The following is a 19591-nucleotide window of genomic DNA, read 5'->3' on the forward strand; positions in this document are numbered from 1 at the left end:
TCAACAGCATCTTCCAGTGATATTGTCGATACTTCAGTGAGCATGAACCCTGGGGCTTAAAGGCTGTCAGGCATTGCCTTTCTACACCTCTATTCATTACCCTAGGTAGGGGGCAAAAATATATTTGCTTCATTAACATAAGAATTTACTCATGTCTCTGAGCATTTATAACAGAGCAAAGAAACATAATGAAAGTCAATGCTACAGAAAACATGGTGGTAACAGTAACGTATACTCAGGACTCTGCATTCTGAGCTTCTGCAGAAAATGGTCCTAGCATCTCAGAATCATGGCAAAATCCAGTTCAGTAGTAAGTCTTAAGTTATATTAGTGAGTTAGGTTTTACAAACTCTATAGTGAACAAAAATGATGGTTCAGAGCATATATGTTGAATTGGGAAAATCTTCGTTCTAGTTTTAGCTCTACCAATTCCTAACTCCACAAATCTGGGTTAAATTATTTAACTTCTTTGGGTCTGTTTCCATATATGGGAAATGAGGATCATAATAACTATCCCAGAGGTTCTTGAAAGGATTAAAGGAAATAATATATTTCAAACTCTCAGCACATGGTAAGTGTTGGATAATGGTAGATGTATTATTAATGCAGTTTCTAAGATCTAAATCCTTCCTACTTTTCTTTTTTGTTTAGCTAGTGATCCTGGTGACAAAACTTAAATGGAAGTTTTTTAATATTTCCCTTATTAACTGGGTACTTTTTTTCTAATTACTAAACAATAATAAATTTTATTATTATTTCAAAAACAATAGTAAACACAATCTAATATAAACAAAGGTAAACACATTACTTAAAATTCATTTTGTTAGCTGTTTTCCTGAGACACACTCTGTCCATTTACAATTGAACAAGGTACTTTGTATCTTGCCACTAGCCTGGAGGTACTTTCACGGACTGTAGGAAAAAGAAAAAAAGAGCAAGCCATTAAAAAAAAAAAAATTCTAAAAAATAAAAAATAAAAAAATCTAGAGCCAGTATTTTTGTTTCCAATTCATCAATTCATTAGTGTAAGAGAACATTATAATTTCTCGAGAAGCATTTACTATGCCCCATTAATCTTCTGGGAGTTTCTGGGAAAGGAGATTCTTTGTAATGCTGGGAGAGCTGTGGAAAGTCACTGCCTCTCTCTTGCTGAACGTGAATGAAGAAGCATGTGGCCCCGATTGCTATAGGCTTAAGAGGAACTAGTCAAGGATGAAGCTACCTCTTCAGACAGTGAGAAGAGAGAAATCATGTTTTTCTGTGTGGGGGTTTCTGATTTAACCAAGCGTGAAGACTACCTTTCCTCTGGATTGACAGCTCATGTGTGCCAAACACATCCTTCATTTTCAACCAGTTTGGTTGTGTTTGATGCAATTACAGCCAACTGACCACAGCTTGTTGTGCTGGCTGTGCTCACTTTGTCCCCTTGAAGCCCTCCTCTGTCCTACTGTGCCCTCCAGCGGGGTTAATTCTACAGACTGCATCACAGGGGCTCCCTTGCATTTCTGGTTCTTAGTGGGTTTAGCCAGTGGAAGGTACCTGCTGAAGATCTGAAGGGAGAAAGGAAGTTTGGGGCATTTTTCTCCATTTCCTGCCTCCCTCCTTGTTTAGGTTCCAGCAGTGGCTATTACCTTCCACATCAACAGCTGTGGTGGGCCCTCTAGCAACCCACCTCTCGATGTCAAGGGAACACAACCCCAGCCCTTGCGGGCAGGGGAGGGGTACAGCCTCCTGCCGTGGTTAGACTCTAGGATCCTCTATGTTCCTGTGGGTTTTCCCAACCCTACCCCTACCTCCACCCTAGTCCATTCACTAAAATCTCTTTGTTGGATCATCCCAGAGGATTTGTGATTGCTGCTGAGATACTAAATGATATATTTAAAGACTGTAGAAGAGTATTTGGCATATGATAATTGCTTGAAAAATGAAGCCATTAATCTAACATTACTATTGTTATTTCCTTTCAATGTGAGATGATTAAACTAAAATACCTGTTCTTAGTGTCCCAAAACAAGGAATAAAATTATAAAATAACTACACAACCATGCAAATTTAGAAAACTGATCAATCTGGGTACATTAGAAAAGGTATATAGAAGTCCTCTCTCCCACATGCATGTATCTCTGTGATAACATGCCAGAGAAATACAAGAGAAAATTTTTTATTTGAATTCAGAGTCTATGAAAAAAAGTATTTATTTTTGGATGGTTTTCAAACTCCAGTCAGTGATTTACTAGATGCAATTAAATCCCATTTCCCCAGAAATGTCACCTTAATAGTTTCTCATCTACCAAGTTTATCATACTCACCGTTAAGCAATACTAGTCTCTTGAATATCTTCATTTACAGGAGTTATATCTTTACCAAGATTTGTTATATCTTCTTTCTTTTTCCTTCGAAGAGGACTTGGAAAATGGTGTTAGAAATTAGCATGGGCCTGTTAGTTCATGTGAAGACAAAATTAATCATCAAGAAAGCAACCTGTGACTTTATTTCTAGACTGTTAAGAGTGAGAAATTTCCTTTTTTCTTAAATATTTGAAGTTATCTCTTAAACCATCTCTTTCCCTAGGCTCTGTTGATAGCTACAGTAAGCAACAGTGGGATAGAGTATAACTATATCTAAATTGAAAGAATATGGTACCAGAGTGTTGATGGAGCTTGGTTAGCACAAGAACATTTTTCAGAACAAGTCGTCATTTTATAAAAACTGATACAGCATTTTTAAATGTGTGAACAAGTGCACATTGGAAACAGACATAAGAAAACCAAGAGTACTTCTGGATATGTTAATTGAACTACCAGATACATTAAGAAAGTTGGACTGTAGTTCAATTCTCTTAAATCATAATTCAACACCCCTATGTTTATTGCAGTATTATTTATAATAGCCAAGATTTGGAAGCAGCCCAAGTATCCATCAGATGAGTGGATAAAACAACTATGGGACATTTACACAATGAAATACTACTCAGCTGTAAAAAAAAAATTTTACCCTTTGCAACAGCATGGATGGACTTGGAGAATATTATGCTAAGTGGAATAAGCCAGGCAGAGAAAGACAAGTACCATATGATTTCACTTATGTGTAGAATCTAATGAACAAAGTGAGCTAACAAGGAAAATAGAGACAGACTTATAGACAGAGCAGGCTGACAACTCTAGTGGTGGAGGTCAAGGGGTGGAGGGATAGAGCAAAAAAAAAAAAATTCATGGACATCAACAACAATGTGGTGATTATTGCGGGGGAGAGGTGGGTGGGTGGAGGTGGAAGAAGGTATAGGGAGGGAATAAATAGCAGTGGAAAAAATACAATATAAATGAACTATTAAAATTAAAAAAAAATTCATATAATAAAATAGGCCATTTCCCAATTATGTCCACCCCAAACCTGGCATTATAAAAACTCCTTTTTCCCACTAAGTAGGTAAAATAAAAAAAAAAAAAAACTTTCAATTTTATAGCTAAAAGGATCTGGTTTAATTCTTTCATTTTACAGAAATAAAATTAAAGGTTTAAGGTGTTAAGAAATTTGTCCAAGTCTTAAAGATACTCAACAGCAGGGACAAAAGTCAATGCCTCCCAGGAGCTCTGCTTGTGTTTTTCCTTCCTGAAGGTTGGGAAGAAAAGGAATCATGAGACGCCCTCTTCTGGTCTGTACCACAGAAGAAATTATAGCCGTTTAGGAGGCTGCACTAGCTTCTCAGGACAGGAAGATAGCACTGGAAGACTGTTTAGCTTACTGCCAGGGAGATATAGTCTGATAAACAATTTCATGGGTTTCCAAAAGTAACTACCTTAAGTTTTGTATCAAGCCACTTTCTCTCAAACAAAAAGCAAAATGTTTCTTGAGTCCCCAAATTGTGGCATATAATGAAAAGTAAAAGAGAAGAACAAGAGTATAATTATCATTTGTAAATTAAATTCATTATTTTGATTTGGCCAAGAAAATAAATATTTTGTTTGTTTGTTCCTGTCTTTTGGTTAGTTTGTCATGGTCCAGCTTGAGAAAATAGAAGTCATATTTAGCCTACTAACAAACTCACATAAAACATGATTAACTTTAAGATTAAATGATTGTTTTCCTTAAATTAGGATATTTATAAAAATTTAATTTTAAATTACAATAATTGTGCTCAGGTAAATGATAAATACCATATATCATGTTTTATTATAAATAAATACTTTAATATAAATGACAGCAAATCTGGAAAAGTGACCTAATATTTAAATCAAAGCAAAAAGAAGAGAAAAGTTAGGAATGAGGGAGGGAAGGAAAGGAGAAAGGAAAGAAAGAGTCAGCAAGATACTGTTTCTCAGATTAACTAAAAATTAAATTTAAAATACTTACTGACAGCACATGCAGACACCAATCACCAAAATTATCAATGTCACCATAACTGCTGTCAGACAAATCACCAAAATCTGTCCTGTGTCTCCTCTAAGGTAGAAAAAGTCAACTCTCTCACATCTGGCCCCAGTGTAGCCCTCATCACAGCTGTAAAAATAAAACAAGAAGAACAAAACAAGGTGAAAAATTGAAGACTTTTAGGAATCTCTATTTCTTTTTAGCATAAACACTATTTTCATTACTTGGAAATAATAAATAATACAATTCTTTTAAAAATGTTAAATAGCTGTATATCGTTGTGTTCATGAATAACTCCTCTTTCTTTGCTGAAAATCTGTCATCACTTGAACATCATTAACAATATGTCTAATATAAATAAATAGGGATATTGACAGTTTACTATAATTTAGTTCAAAATTATAGATTCTGAGTTTCAAAGAAGGGATGATAAAATTCCATTCACAGCATTCCCAAGCACTTAAATACCTTCGTGACAAGGAATTCAAAAATCCCCAGAATTTCCCATTTCAGCATAGAGCAATACAAACAGTTTCAGAGCCCCCAAGTTCTCTTATTATAGTTTATTTTAAAATTATACTGTTTTATATGATCAAACATGGTAATGTACATGAAAGTTTATAGACATCTGCCTACATATAGAAGTTCCATAAATACTGTTCAACAAAATCTCTGTCTGTCTCCCTCCCTCTCTAACATCCATCAGCTCTAGTGCCACTGCTTGCAGGTGTCACAGATGAGGTAATGCTCTACTGCTCTTCTAGTCACCACCTCTGCAACAATATCCTCCCAAACTCTGGTTCCTAGTTCTTTTATCTGATCTTCTAAGGTCACATTTCCTGATCTGGGATACCATTCCCTCTACTCTCTTCTAAATGGCCTCCCTTCCTCCATGACCCAAGAAAGTGCAGTGACCAGAAATTAACAAGTTTCTGAGTGGAGCTTTCACTTTCTTCCTTTTCTTAAGTCTCTATCAATGCAGTCTTAGGGATTCACTTCTATTCACTCCTGAGTCTGAGGTTACAGTTTAGGGTGTATTTGACTAAGCTGAGCAACACTCAAGAAGCTCAAGGCTCAGTGATATGGGGACTGTCCATACAATTCTCTGAAGTGTGTCATATGCTTAAAAGGTATGTAAGAAGTTTGAGGATATTTGAAACTGAAATTATATGTTGTAACATCACTAAAAAATGCTTTCCTTTTTCTTTCAGAATCATTCAAAACACAAAAAGATATTGGTCATAATTACATAAATGTGAAAAAGGAAATTAAGCCTCTTTGTTAAAAATGTTTTTAACTTTTATTACATTAATACAGTTTTGCATTCAGATATCCCTGACTTCTTAAAGCAACAACAACAAAAACCTTCTGTGCAATCTTTTTTTGGTTTGGTTTTGTTTCACTTTTTGTTTTATAAGAAAAGATCAACTGCCAGGCTGTTCTACACTGTATGTTTGACAAGAGACAGGGCAGTTAATTCCCACAAAACCTATATTCACAATTAACGAGATCTCTTAATGCCACTATTATAGCTGGTACATTGCTACGAAGTAAACAAAATGAAACAAAAAGCAAGCTCAGTCACAACCACGAGTTGAAAGGTGAGGTTCAATGCAGACACAGGAAAAAGAACCTAATGCCATCTATTGCAAAAGGACCCCAGGGCCTATAATAGAAAACTGCTCCCTGCAATGGAAAAAAAAACTTAGAAATACCTTGAAATATTAAAAACTTCTTGCACAAGAGCCCGGCACTAGGAGAAAATCACTTTTAATTGCATATGTAGGATGAAGTTTTTTAAAGAGTCTTTTTTAAAGGTCATAATTAAAATCTTACAAATATAGTCTCTTCCAATTAGCTTAACTGTTCCTTTAACAAATTTACCAAATGTGGCCTTTTCAAACAATAATTTGCCCATTGAATATACAACAACTACGTGATCCTCTTTTAGAATATTTTTCTAATTGGAAACTCTGGGTACCTTGGATTAACAATGCTTGAGTTGAATTTCCCAGTGAGCAGTACTTCCTGCAAGTAATAACCCAGTGAACCATGCTAGAGTGTAAAACCTTAACCAGTTATAGCGGCTCTCATGTTACTTCATTCTTATCAAACCTATAATAACCTACATGCTGATGGTTATTTCAACAGGAGAGAATGAGGCAAGGGTACAGGTTCCTAGTAGGTGTTTATTAATGCTAAATAACTGGATTTTTATAATAAAGAGCAATCATAATTTAAAATAAAATTTAAAGATGTTCATGACCCTTAAGGACTCTGAAAAATCAGATTTGGTATCACTGTTCTAAAATAATCAACAGACACTTTTCTAAGAGATTTATAAGTATTAATTCAACTGATTCTTAAAACAGCCTTTGAGGCAGAACCAATTATTAACCCATTTTACAGATGGAGAAATGGAGCTATAGAGAAATTGAGTGAGTGGGGCTGGGACTCAAATGCAGGAAGTTGGCACCCAAGTTCATGCCCCAATCCACATGAATACTGCTTAAATGAAGTGTACTGCACAAATAAATACAAATTATGTATCTGGAAACAAAACATCCCCATTCCAAGAAAATACAGGAGAGACTATTGGAGGATTGAAGGTATTTGAAACACACTCTGGTATTTATTCAGAAACAGAAATCCACACACTCCTGTGATCCCAGCAAAAGGAGATATTTCTGGTTCCCACAACAGGAAAGCCACCAGCAGCAGCATGGTTTTGTCTGAACCCGAGTTACACCAAGACACCTAAGAGGGCAGGACTGGAGAGGCTCAATGTCTCTCACTCATAGCGTGGTACAATTTACAAAACATTTACTCTGTGCTCGGTACCATAATAAATATTTTTGCTTAATGTGTTATTTTGCATGATTTTTAACACTTCAGAGGAAGATATTATTAGCCCATTTGATAGGTGATAAAACTGAGGCTTAGGAAGAGTAACAGACCCATTGTTAAAACTGCTCATTATTGGTGGAAACAAAACCTTAACTTAGGTCTATCTGACTCCAAAACCTGTGTCCTGACCCCAGGCTTTACCACTTCCCATTGATCCTGTGTCATTTCACCACTAAGATTATGTTCCTCCTTCAGATGAAGGCCTTGGTTCTGACACTTAGCATAGTATTAGATGGCCCATGATAGAGAGACTCAGCCATTTGTGCACCAGTCATTTCTTGAGCGCCTGGTAAATTCTAGGCATGGTGCTTGGCACTGGAGCACAAAAATGAATGAGCCAGGAGCCCTGGCCTCCAGGCGCTCAGTCACAGAAGTGACATTTAAAGAAACCAACATTTATGCTCCAGGAGAAGAGTTCGCATAGAAGTGGGACTAGATGGCAGGGAAAGGACATTGGGCTAATACCTGAATGTGTGTCTGAGAACAGGGAAGTTAACACAGGTGTCCAGGAGGAGCTGATGTTTGAGTTGCATGTAACATCAGTCAGAACGCGCTTTGCACGCTATAGAAGAGCCTGTGTGATATGCCAGCAATGGAGTGTAGAATGTTAGAGAGACATTGACTCTATAATGCAGTTGTGGTGGGAAAGTTAAACCAGGATCAGAGGAGGTTTGGAGGCCAAGGAAATGAGTTTTCTCCTCGGACGGAAGGGGACGTGTGTGCATTAATCTTAGGGAAGTAAATTACACACTGTGGTGTTGATTTTAGAGGGCAGCAATATTAAGGACCAATAAAGGTACAGACAAAGGGACTGGTTAGCAAAATAGTCTTGGGTTAAGGAAATTTACATTTTTAAAACTCAATATATTCTCCCAAACCAGTTAGCATTAAATGAAATAAAAAAAAAAAAAACACTTTACCGTTCCCAACATACAAAGGCACATTTTTCTTATTTCCTTACATTAGAATTCTTATTTCCCTCTAAGTATTATCCTTATATATTTATTTTTTTAAATAAATATAAATATAATTAAATTTTGAAGAAGTCCATGATTCAAACATTCCATTAAATTAGGTATTGGAAATACTGTTCTGAGATAACTTTTTTTTTTAAATGTATGCTGGGGGAAAATGCACAAAATATAAACACTCTGAATTTTAGGTACAAATTATACATAAAAATCATCTTGCTCTTCTATTAGGTAAGGTCTTCTCTTTAGAAGAAAATGAATATTTAAATTATGAGAAAATGTTACTTTTGCCTGAGTAAAATTAAACTTGGACCCTTAATTTACTAACAGTTGACAAGAAATATTTCCTTCCTATTAACTGGAAATGTCTATTTATAAACAAGACTGGTTTCCTTGCATTTAACTGACACCTGCAAAAGTAACTTTTAATTTGGCATAAATCCTTCATATTTAAGTGAATTACAAACCATATAACAAATGTATCAGTTTCTCCATAAGTAGCTGCCAAAGGGGGCCCGAAACAGGTGGCTGGGGCAGGACCAGGGGACCACGTCCTGAGAGCCGGCTTGATTAGCTCCCACTTTCCAGTCCTGCTGAGCCTCAGATAGCATCATGGTGCCCTCTTTGCCCACGGTCTCAGGTGCTCCACTTACAGGCAGGAGGGCGTCTGCAGGGCCCCCACGAAGCGGCACCTCCCATTGATGCAGTAATGCTCGTATTCCTTGGGGCAGGGAGAGAAGTAGTCGTTCCACTTTGACTGTGTGGTGGTAGCTGAAAAGTAGGAAAAAGCTCAATAAATCAACTCACTTTAAACACACACTTGTAACAGTATTATATTCTTATCTTTAATGCCAGGTATTTTTATAGAATGTACAATCTGTCATTTCTCCTTCTCTCCACACTGGGATACAAGTCACACTTTTGTGGCCCCAAAATAGCTCTAAAGATTGGGTAATATGGATTATCATGGGAACATTTCATATTTTAATTAGTTTTATGTTCAAGCTACCTCTCAGAAACATTGCTGTTGTTTAAAGAGTAGAGCACAGTTGTGATAAGGGAGGAAGTTATTCTTTCCATGAAGATTATTAGTGTCATAGAGCTGAGGGCACTGAAGAGAAAGTATATTTTTCCTTCCTTTAGTTTTCTTTTTAAAATTGTTTTTAACTTAAACACTTACATAGCACTTACTGAGTGCCAGATACAGGTCTGTATTCTTTATATATATTAACTCATTTAATGCTCATAACAGCCTTGTGAGGTGACCGCCATTCTAACCTCCTATTTATTTATGGAAGAGCACAGCGCAACACGTTGAAGTTAAGGCACCTTCCAGAATCCCACAGCTAGTATGTGGCAGGCATGGAACTCAAAATGAGCCCATTCTGCCCCAGGGTCCATGCTCTTGACCCCTCTGCTCTGCACTCTGACAGACCACCTGTTCAGCAGGTAGTTGTCACCTGCTCTCAGTCATGCTTCCTGAATGGGGGATTCTCCCTTGCATTTGACCCCTTGCATATGACTCTCATTCCTGAAGGAGAAAAATTCTGAAAGCTGACTGTCTAGGATTTCAATCCTGCAATGCACCGACTTTCTTGTCTAACCTTTCAGAGTAGTGATCACCTAATTTTTAACTGGGGACAGTAATCTGTAACAATTTCCTCATCACAGTGTTAGAAACAAGGTCATAGTGACTCCCAAACCAGTAGCAAAGTCATTGGTAACAAAAGGCAAATGTAATTGAAGGGTCTTAAGGGCAAATGTAATTAAAGGATCTCTGAGAAGGGAGTGGATAACATTAGCATATTCACAAATCACAATAGGGGCATTTAGATGAACGCGTTAGATTGTACCTCCGGAGTATCCAGTCATGGAGAAACGGGGAAGGAGGAGAGGGGAGGGGAAACTAGTTGCGCTAGGGTGGGGAAGCTAAGACTATAAAACCAGGTTCCTTTGTCTACTTGGGGCGCACATTCTCCTGGCTATGAGGGTGCGCCCGGCTCTGCAGACTCGTGAATAAAGGCCTCGTTTTACTGCTCAAGTCCTGTGTCCCAGTTTTTATTGTGAGCGTTTCTCACAATTTGGGGGCTCATCCGGGATCCTCCGCCTGTGTGTGGGAAGGGCTCTGAGCCAAGGTGGGGAGACGCGTCCTACCCGCTTTTGGGTGGCCCGCTTGACCCAGGGCCCACCCGCCTCAGTGTCCGGAAACGACCCGAGACTTCTTGTTGGGACAGCAGTGGATCGACGCAGGGGGAAACAAAAGCAAACACCGCGGCAACCAGGCAACCTCGTGCACGGGCCAAGGTAGGAAAATTGGACTTAAGTACTGCCTTGGTGGTTGGGCATCCTCGGGAAGCTGATTGTGCGTGTGGCTGATACGAGTTGTGCGTGTGGCTGGTACGAGTTGTGTGTGTGGCTGGTACGAGTGTGGAGTGCCTCTCCGCTGGGTCCGCTGTCCCGTGAGGGAGACGGCCGGAGTGCACCTCCGCTGGGTCCGTTGTCCCATGAGGGAAACGGCCGGAGTGCATCTCCGCTGGGTCCGTCCTCCCGTGAGGGAAACGGCCGGAGTGCTCTTCCGCTGGGTCCGTTCTCCCGTTAGGGAACGGCCGGAATGCACCTCCGCTGGGTCCGTTGTCCCGTGAAGGAAACGGCCGGAGTGCACCTCCGCTGGGTCCGTTCTCCTGTGAGGGAACGGCCGGAGTGCTCCTCCGCTGGGTCCGTTGTCCTGTGAGGAAATGGCCGGAGTGCACCTCCGCTGGGTCCGTTCTCCCGTGAGGGAACGGCCGGAGTGCACCTCCGCTGGGTCCATTGTCCTGTGAGGGAAGCGGCCGGAGATGAACGAAGCATCTCGGTCTGTGTGCAAGTAAGCGAGTGTGGAGTGCCCCTCTGCTGGGTCCGTTAGGTTGAGAACGCAGCCGGATTCAGCCACGTGAATCAGCTGAGGATGGGAAATGGAAATTTTAGGCCTAGGGGTGGGGACCAAAAGTAAGGAAGAACAGACAATGGTAAATTATTGTTGTTTCCTTTGGCCAAAGGAACCCATTTAGGGGAAATCTGTCTCCTAGCCCGATTTGGGTCTGATGAATGTTGGGTTTGTTAAGCCCTGGTCTTATATGTGTGTTCAGCTTTTTTGGATTGTTTGTTTGTTTGTTTTTGGAGAAAGAAGAGAGGGGCATCGCTGTGTGGTTGCCTCTCGCTCGTGCCCCCAGTTGGGGATCTGGCGTGTGGCCTGGTCGTGTGCCCTGACTGGGAGTTGAACCGGCGACACTTGGTTCGTGGGCTGGTGCTGGGTCCACTGGGTCACAACAGCCAGGGCCAGGCATCAGCCTTTAAGGAAGAGAGGGAATATGCTCTCTGCTGATCACCACCTACCAGCAAGATCCGCAGGTCTCTTCCCTGTAAAAAAGAAAAAGATAAGGCCTGGGACCCTCTGTCCTGTCTCCCACTGCCTTATAGCCCTGGCCAGCCGGCGGCCAACTGGGCAGAGGCACCATGGACGGACAGTACAGACGGAAGAGGCCAGGAACACCTAGCAGATACCCCACCAGTATCCGTCCCCATGACACCTACGGCGCAGGTGGCAACTTATCTAAATTAAGAAAGGAATTGAAACAATGTAAGCAAGACCTAAAGAACTTCCCCATTCCCTCAGAGCAGCCGGTTTCCCTTTAGGGAAGTCTCCAGGGGTCCAGGACATATTAGATATGTCAAATGCTCCTTCAACAAGCACTGAAGTTAGAAACTTCAAACGCAATATGAAGCGCTTGGTAAAGGACCCCCTTGGACTGGCAGAATAATTAGATCAGTTCCCCGGACCCAGCATATACATGTGGACAGAATTAATGTCTATACTACATATCTTCAGTGGGGAAGAGAAGGGAGTGATCAGACGGGCTGCTATGAGGATATGGGAAAGGGAACATCCCCCCGGTCAGGAAACTGTCCCGGCCTAACAGAAGTTTCCCAGTATAGACCCTGATTGGGATAACAGGCCGGAGGCTAGGGCTCAAATGAAAGACCTTAGGAGCTTCGTCATCAGGGAAATCAAGGAGTCCGTTCCCCATGCACAGAATGTCTCCAAGGCATTCGAAATACAGCTCCATCAGATCCCTGCAGAAGCTCAGGGACAAAATGAAGTATTCTGGTCTAAATCCAGAGAATGCTATGGGACAGGGACTCTTAAAAGTCACCATTGTAACAGAAACTGGCCAAATATTTGTAAGAAATTGCAAAAAGTAAGTGAATAGGCCAATTAAAGCAACTGAAAAACTCTTCAGGAAAGCTCAGAAAGTGTATGTTAGAAGAGAGGAGGAGAATGAGGAAGTAGCCCTCTTTAACTCTCTAAATCCGGGAGACAAAGGAACTGTTTTGGCGCCAAACTGCGCCCAGGTAAAGGCGCCTCCCATGGCACCACCCCTTCCGCAGGTAGGGGCCGCTCCCGCGGCACAGCCCTCTCCCCAGGTGGGGGCGGTTCCCGCGGCAGCATCGGAGGCTCCTGGGGCGCAGCCCCCTCTGCAGGTGAGCGTGGCTTCTGCAGTGCCCACCCATCTGCAGATTCAAGGGACTTCCCTCTCAGCACGCCTTTTGGTTATGGCCTCTGAAGTGACTGCAAAGCCAATGACTCCACCTCTGCAGGAGGAGAAATGGGTCTCTCCCTCCAGAGCCTGCATGAAGGTTGTGATTTGGACACTAAGCCTCATAGGTATACTGCCATTTAGGGTAAGCCACGTGAGTGCTCCACCATGGTGGATAAGTCACGTGGGTTTGCCACCATCTTGTGGGTGGTACTTATGGGTGCCACTGTCTTCAAAGATGCTGCATGTAATGCTGCAGCCATCTTTGAAGTGGGCAAAATGGTGGGTTAGATATGCTCTTAAGGTGATGTGCTTTGTTTGCAAAATGGTATATGTCTAAACATTCAAGTCATTGCTGCATGACAGGTGTTTGCAAGGTCTAAGCTTCAGAAAACTGCAGAATATCTACAAATCTAGGGAAATTTTAGCTGCTAAATACTGAGTTTGGGTAGAGTCCTTTACAGTGTGGAAAAGAATTGGAAATGGGTTATGGTTAAATCTGAATGGGTAAATATATGGAAAGTTTGTGAATGTTGCAGAAAGTCTGTGGAAAGTCATAAAAATGTATAGAAAGGTTGTGAAAGTTTTTAAACCTGGGAAAAGGGAAACCTCAACTACTTGTGGTCTAATTGTATGGTTACTGTACCTCTGTATTGGCATTAAGCCATTGGGGACCTATGAAAGGTCATTTGAAATTCCCTGTATTGGTTTGGCATTTAGCTGTTGGAGACCTAGAATTCTCTGAGGCCTAGGAAGGGTCTGGAATTCTCTGTATTGGTACTGGCCATATAATCTGAAAGGAAAATTGAGGTTTCCCAGAGAAAATTTAAAAAACTTCACATGTAGGAAAGTGAACAAAAGAAAGTATAAGGCATGGAAATGCAATTTTAGGGAATATTAGAAGGACAAGAATTTTCCTTCACACTGTATATTTTTCTCCCTACCTGATCCCTCCAGAACTTGGCAATTTAAAGAAGTAAGTAATTACATTAGGTTTCTTTGCATAAAACTAAAAAGACAGTTGCTAATGGTGGTTATGTCAGCCGAGGCTTTGACTGGAATGTCATGCCTGAAGGAGGCATGCTTAGGCTAATGAAAGCCCATGAGGGAAAGGCCTGGCACCTTGGCTGGTTGTGCGGTCCATGGCAATCTTTCTAGGGAAAAAAATGAAGATTGCTTCCCTAATAAATGGCTAGGAAGAAACTTAAGGCACAATGGAAAACCCAAAGGATTTGGGAAAGCATGGGTTTTACAGGCAAGGCCAGATGGCAGGTGTGTGGCTCAGCTTCTTGCCCAGGGGGCAGACTGAAGGTCAACCTGAAGAGTCTTTGTATAAGTTCCAGCAAAGCAGACTTAAAAAATCTTATGTGGTCAATCACTGCTCTTGTTGTGTTTATGCAAATGAACAGGCTAAATTAAAACTGGACTTAATGCAGTCCCTTTAATAACAAGGAGGGTAATCTTAAGGAGAAAAATCGTGATTTGAGGAAAATCACAATGATCAGTGGTAGACTATAAACTAGTGCAGCTGTGTCTATAAAGTTTATTTTAATTAAAAGTTTGTTTTCATTCAAAAGTTAAACCAGGTCTGTGACATTATCAATAATGCTTAATTTACAGGCAAGAAGAATGTCAAATGCCTTGCAGCTGGATGTCTTCCCAATAAGACAGTCTTGCAAATTTAGAAATTGGTTTGTGAATTGTGTTGTGTGAATAAACATGTGTGTGTTCTTTCTGTTTTCATAGGATATAAGCCTATAATCTCATTACCTGAGTGATTGTACATAGAAGCCTCACTTAAGAAGCCCATCTGCATTGCTGCCTCCTGAGACTCAACAGTTTGGCTGAACTAAGTGGTTGGGTTGGCGAAGTATGGGTTGGTCAGTGGGCTTCACTTTAAACTGGTCTCTCTTTTGCTTAAAATAACTTTCACCAAGGAGCTCCTTCCCGAAACTGCCAGCCTCTCCAGTGCAACCCTCTTCTTCTGACACTGAACCAGCCACAGACCTTAAGTCAGGAATCCCATGTGGCTGCCAGAGTTTATGGCCTAAAAGCTAATGTATCTGACATAAATCCAGTAGGGTGGCTAGGTCTTCACTTAGTGACAACTACTCCTTCCCTAGAAAATCTAACTTCTCTCAGCTACACCTCAGAAAAGACTCCAGAATAATCCAGCCAAGGTAAAAGTTTTTGAGGTATATTAGATCTCAGACAAACCTTAGAGATAGAGACTGGGTACGGAGACGCAAATGCTTGGGTAGAATGGGTCAAATTTGCTGTTAATTCCCTGAATAAAAGCAACTGTTATGCTTGTACCACAGGGAGACCCCAGGCACAGGTCGTACCATTTCCACTAGGCTGGGACTCTGACCCCTCAGGAATCGCCTGTATGCTCGCTCTCTACCAGGATGAGAATGCATGGGGAAATGGGACTTGCAGAAGCTTGTCTCTCCTCTTCCCTCTATAAGGAGTAATGGGACTCAATCCCTCCCTTCATACTCAGTGGGGCCCATGAATTACTCTTCTTGCCTCTCTAGGTGGGAAGCGAATTCAGGTACCCCTGCAGAAGAACTCCGAACATGCACTCATACCAGAAATGCGAGCCACCTTCACAGTGGGGCCAGCGACTATATTCCCCTCCAAGTCCCCAGAGCAGATGTCTGGTGGTATTGTGGGCAAAGGAGTCTCTGGAAAATCCTACCTGACAGGTGGAGTGGAACCTGTGCCCTGGTTCAATTGGCTATCCCATTTACCCTAGCATTTCCAAAACTGGTCCAGACTAGACTGCCCCTGTTAGGGAAAAGAGGTCAGTGGTGCCTGGTGGATCCTTTGATCCTCATATCTATATTGACGCAATTGGGGTCCCCAGAGGAGTTCCAAATGAGTTTAAAGCTAGAAATCAAATAGCAGCAGGGTTTGAGTCAGTGCTCTTCTGTTGATTTATTTATTAAATGCCACCAGTTGAGTGGCTTGGGAGAACAGGATGGCACTGGATATGATGCTGGCAGAAAAGGGAGGTGTATGTGTAATGCTTGGGGGGCAGTGTTGCACCTTTATCCCTAATAATACAGCCCCTGATGAATCTATCACTAAGGCTCTGCAGAGACTAACTACCTTAGCAAATAAGCTAGCAGAAAACTCAGGTATTGACAATCCCATAACAGAATGGTTAGAAAACTGGTTTGGCAACTGGAAAGGAATAATCTCATCAACTCTGGTATCCCTCATAGTGGTAACAGGCATCCTCACAGCTTTAGGCTGCTGTATTCCATGCATTAGAGGTTTAGTTCAAAGACTAATTGAGACTGCACTAACTAAACAGATGCAGCAACTTTTCATAATCTCCTCCGAGAGACCAAAGGGAATCCTAACCATGAGGAAGAAAGTCAAGAAATCCTCCTTAAATTTGGAGGAATAAATAGAATGGTTTGAGTAGTCAATTTTCCAAAAGAGACAGGGGGAAATTGTTAGAAACAAGGTCATAGTGACTCCCAAACCAGTAGCAAAGTCATTGGTAACAAAAGGCAAATGTAATTGAAGGGTCTTAAGGGCAAATGTAATTAAAGGATCTCTGAGAAGGGAGTGGATAACATTAGCATATTCACAAATCACAATAGGGGCATTTAGATGAACGCGTTAGATTGTACCTCCGGAGTATCCAGTCATGGAGAAACGGGGAAGGAGGAGAGGGGAGGGGAAACTAGTTGCGCTAGGGTGGGGAAGCTAAGACTATAAAACCAGGTTCCTTTGTCTACTTGGGGCGCACATTCTCCTGGCTATGAGGGTGCGCCCGGCTCTGCAGACTCGTGAATAAAGGCCTCGTTTTACTGCTCAAGTCCTGTGTCCCAGTTTTTATTGTGAGCGTTTCTCACAACAGAAAGTTTTAATAAATAAGGATTGTCAAGAGGAACAGTACAGAAATACTGACCAGCTGTTCCCTGTGTGGGTCACAACAGACACGGGAGAACAGCCCACACCCAGAGGAGACAGCTAACTAGCAGCACTAGTCCAGGGTCGGACTTTCCACATTTGTGTTACCACCAGCAGCCTGCAGGACTCAGACACCTGTGGAGCCAGAAAGACCACAGTGTTCACTTCAGGAGGGCATTTCACACTAGGTATGATGTGGCACCTGGCACCCCAATGACGTCAAACAATCCTTTTATTAATAGCAGTGACCACTCAACTTCTTCCTTCGTATTATGTAACAAGTACACATAATTGCTCAGGGCCACCAGAGAGAGGAGTTGCAAAGAGCTCTGGATGATCTGCTCACAGCAAATGCCTGTGATGCCAGCTCACAGTCTTAGGGGTGGCAGAATGTTGCTGAGCAACTGGCTGACCTGGTTTTGGTTGGTGACTTAATTACCAGCTATGCTCACTGCCGGTCTGCGCCAGATATTTCTGCATGCGTGCCAATCAATGGGGCCCTTGTAGAAATTTCTGCCAGAAATAACTGCAAATTGCCTCAAAGGTAGAGACTGGTGTATTTTGGCAAATAAATTGATCCGTCAACTTTCATTTGTCGAGTACTTTCTATTTCCAGAGCTGTGTAGTAGGCATTGAAAAACAGCAAAGAAATAAAGGATATTCTATTTCTCTCTTTAAATTGCCAAAATAAAACAAATTCAAGACAACAATCAGCAACCAACAAGCAAAAACAACCACAGTAACTGTATAAACAGTTGTGGTCCACTGGAAACACTGGAAAGAACACTGGATTGAGAGGAAGGAAATTAGTGTTTTAATTTTCAGCTCTGCCCTTCATTAGCCACATGAGTCTGGGAAATCAAATTTAGCTTCCTGAGCCTCAGTTTCCTCATCTGCAAACTGAAGATGCTAACATATACCTAAAAGGGCTGTAGAAGAGGCTCAAAAAAGAAAAAAATAATGTGGAAATTCCCAGCCGAGTTCCTGACCAATAAAGTCCTCAGTAAATTAGTTGATTCTAGAATATTGGAAATCTTGGCAATTCTAAGAAAAATCTTATATCAGTTGAAAGGTGCTTACTTAATTAAGAAAAAATTCTGAAAATTGAAGATTTTTGTTGTTGTTGGAGGTGGACAAGCAATTTAAGGCAAGAATAATCTCAAGGACAACATCTCAGGGTCTGAAATATGCAAACCTTATGCAGGATGTGGATTTAATGGCAACCATGGAAGAGACATGAAGGGGAGCAGCCCAGAATGGCTGTGAATGGAAGTCAGAGACCTCAGATTGTTAGACTGAAGAGTTTACATTTGAAATCTAAGGCAGGAGAGAGCTGAAGAAGGTTCTTATGGATTAAATTTAATGGTACATGTAAAAGCTGAACTAGCAAGCATTTTACAAGTGTATTAGATAGGAGAGAGCAGACAGGATCAGAGCAGGAAGATGCCGGGGCAAGGAGAAAACCAAGGCACCCCTGCATGTGCAGACACGTCTGATGTGGGCTTGAGGCAGGCATATGGAGGGCAAGGCAGGAATTTTAGAAGCAACAGGACTTAGCAACAGACCGATTGTGCTCCAGAAAGGTCTTTCCCACTTTGCAAAACACACTTTAAGTATAAGCTGTCCGTCTCTGTGTTCTGACTTTGGCAGATACCTTTAGTTGTTGTGCCCTCTCAAATATAGCCAGTGTTCACATAAACACCAAACAGACCGTGATCCCCAAAACCACTCACAGCAGCTGCTGGTGGCAGTGATTTGTTCAGCTTCGGTTCATCCAGCAACACACACCTGTGCCAGGAAAATGGTTTCCAGGTGCCGTTTTGATAATTTGCAGAACTCTCTTTACAAAATAAGCATGCTCTTAAACATTCACAGCATGATTTGTATTTTAACATACTTCCAAATCACCAAGCAGAAAATATCAGTGATTTCTCTATGGAACTTTAAACCGCTGCCCCCACCCCCACCCCCCAAATAAATCATACATGCTGCCCTGCAAAAAGTCAGAGATTCTCTTTTCCTCTATCCTCAGAATTAAAGGCTTATCAGCATTGCCCCTTTGGAAATGCTTCTAAAATTCCAGTTGCTTTCATCAAGGTTCATGAAGGTCAGATTATTTCAAAGTTGAACAATTGTGAAATCTAACATTTTCTGCCTTTCATGAGATGTGATGACTTGGGGCTGGGGGTTGGGTGGTGATGGCAAAATTATACTAGTTCATTCCAGGAAGGCGTCCCAAGAAGGAAAAATTAATCCTATGATAAAATAAGATTAGTCTCGTGTATTGGGTTTCTCTGTTGGGAACTGAATGGCATGTTTTGAAAATGTCAAAGGCCTAAAAGACTCCCCTGATTCTGGGGGTAGTGGAATTAATTGATTTTTGTCCTCCCATCTTCCTCTTTTCCAACCCACATGCCCAAAACCAAAACATTGCTCTGGGAGTGAGTTTCTCCCACAAAATTGCACGGAAAAACTACATCCACTGGTGGGCCAGGTCGCAACAGTCTCAGAAGTGGGTGGGCCCCACAGGTAATATATCTCAATCTCTTCATGAGACTCCACATTCCAAAGATTCCACAGCCAATTAGGTAAGAAATCCCAGGAGCTGCTCAAGGCCAGTGTATGTCAAAACCCAGTTCTAAGAGTTAGCAAACAGGATCAGAAGTAAGAACAATTTTCTTTAATCATGTGAGCAGACAGACAAGTGGCTCTTCCTTGGGTGACTTGGGTGACTTGAATAGTTAGAGGAGAGGTGATGGGTTCTCTTGAGCCAAACTCGATTGGAGGACGACAGCAGACACCCATATCACTTTGTTTAAATGTGGATTTTCCCTCAGTTCA

The 19591-nt window shown here is 41.4% G+C and overlaps 1 protein-coding gene across 2 annotated transcripts in view; it reads right to left on the reverse strand.

The window, feature by feature from the left end:
• Positions 1-2273: 2273 nt before the first annotated feature.
• The window catches only part of BTC (betacellulin), a 48843-nt gene continuing 31525 nt past the window's right edge, over positions 2274-19591 (reverse strand). For both annotated transcript variants that reach the window (XM_090268106.1, XM_090268105.1), the window contains 3 exons: positions 8900-9017; positions 4351-4497; positions 2274-2405 (listed from right to left, as the gene is read on the reverse strand). In XM_090268106.1, coding sequence (XP_090124232.1) covers positions 2312-2405; positions 4351-4497; positions 8900-9017 — 359 coding nt within the window. In that variant the 3' untranslated portion in view covers positions 2274-2311. The remainder of the gene's footprint in view (positions 2406-4350; positions 4498-8899; positions 9018-19591) is intronic.

Source organism: Furipterus horrens, unplaced genomic scaffold, assembly GCF_987537825.1.
Source record: "Furipterus horrens unplaced genomic scaffold, mFurHor1.1.pri manual_scaffold_2, whole genome shotgun sequence".
NCBI classification, from domain to species: domain Eukaryota; kingdom Metazoa; phylum Chordata; class Mammalia; order Chiroptera; family Furipteridae; genus Furipterus; species Furipterus horrens.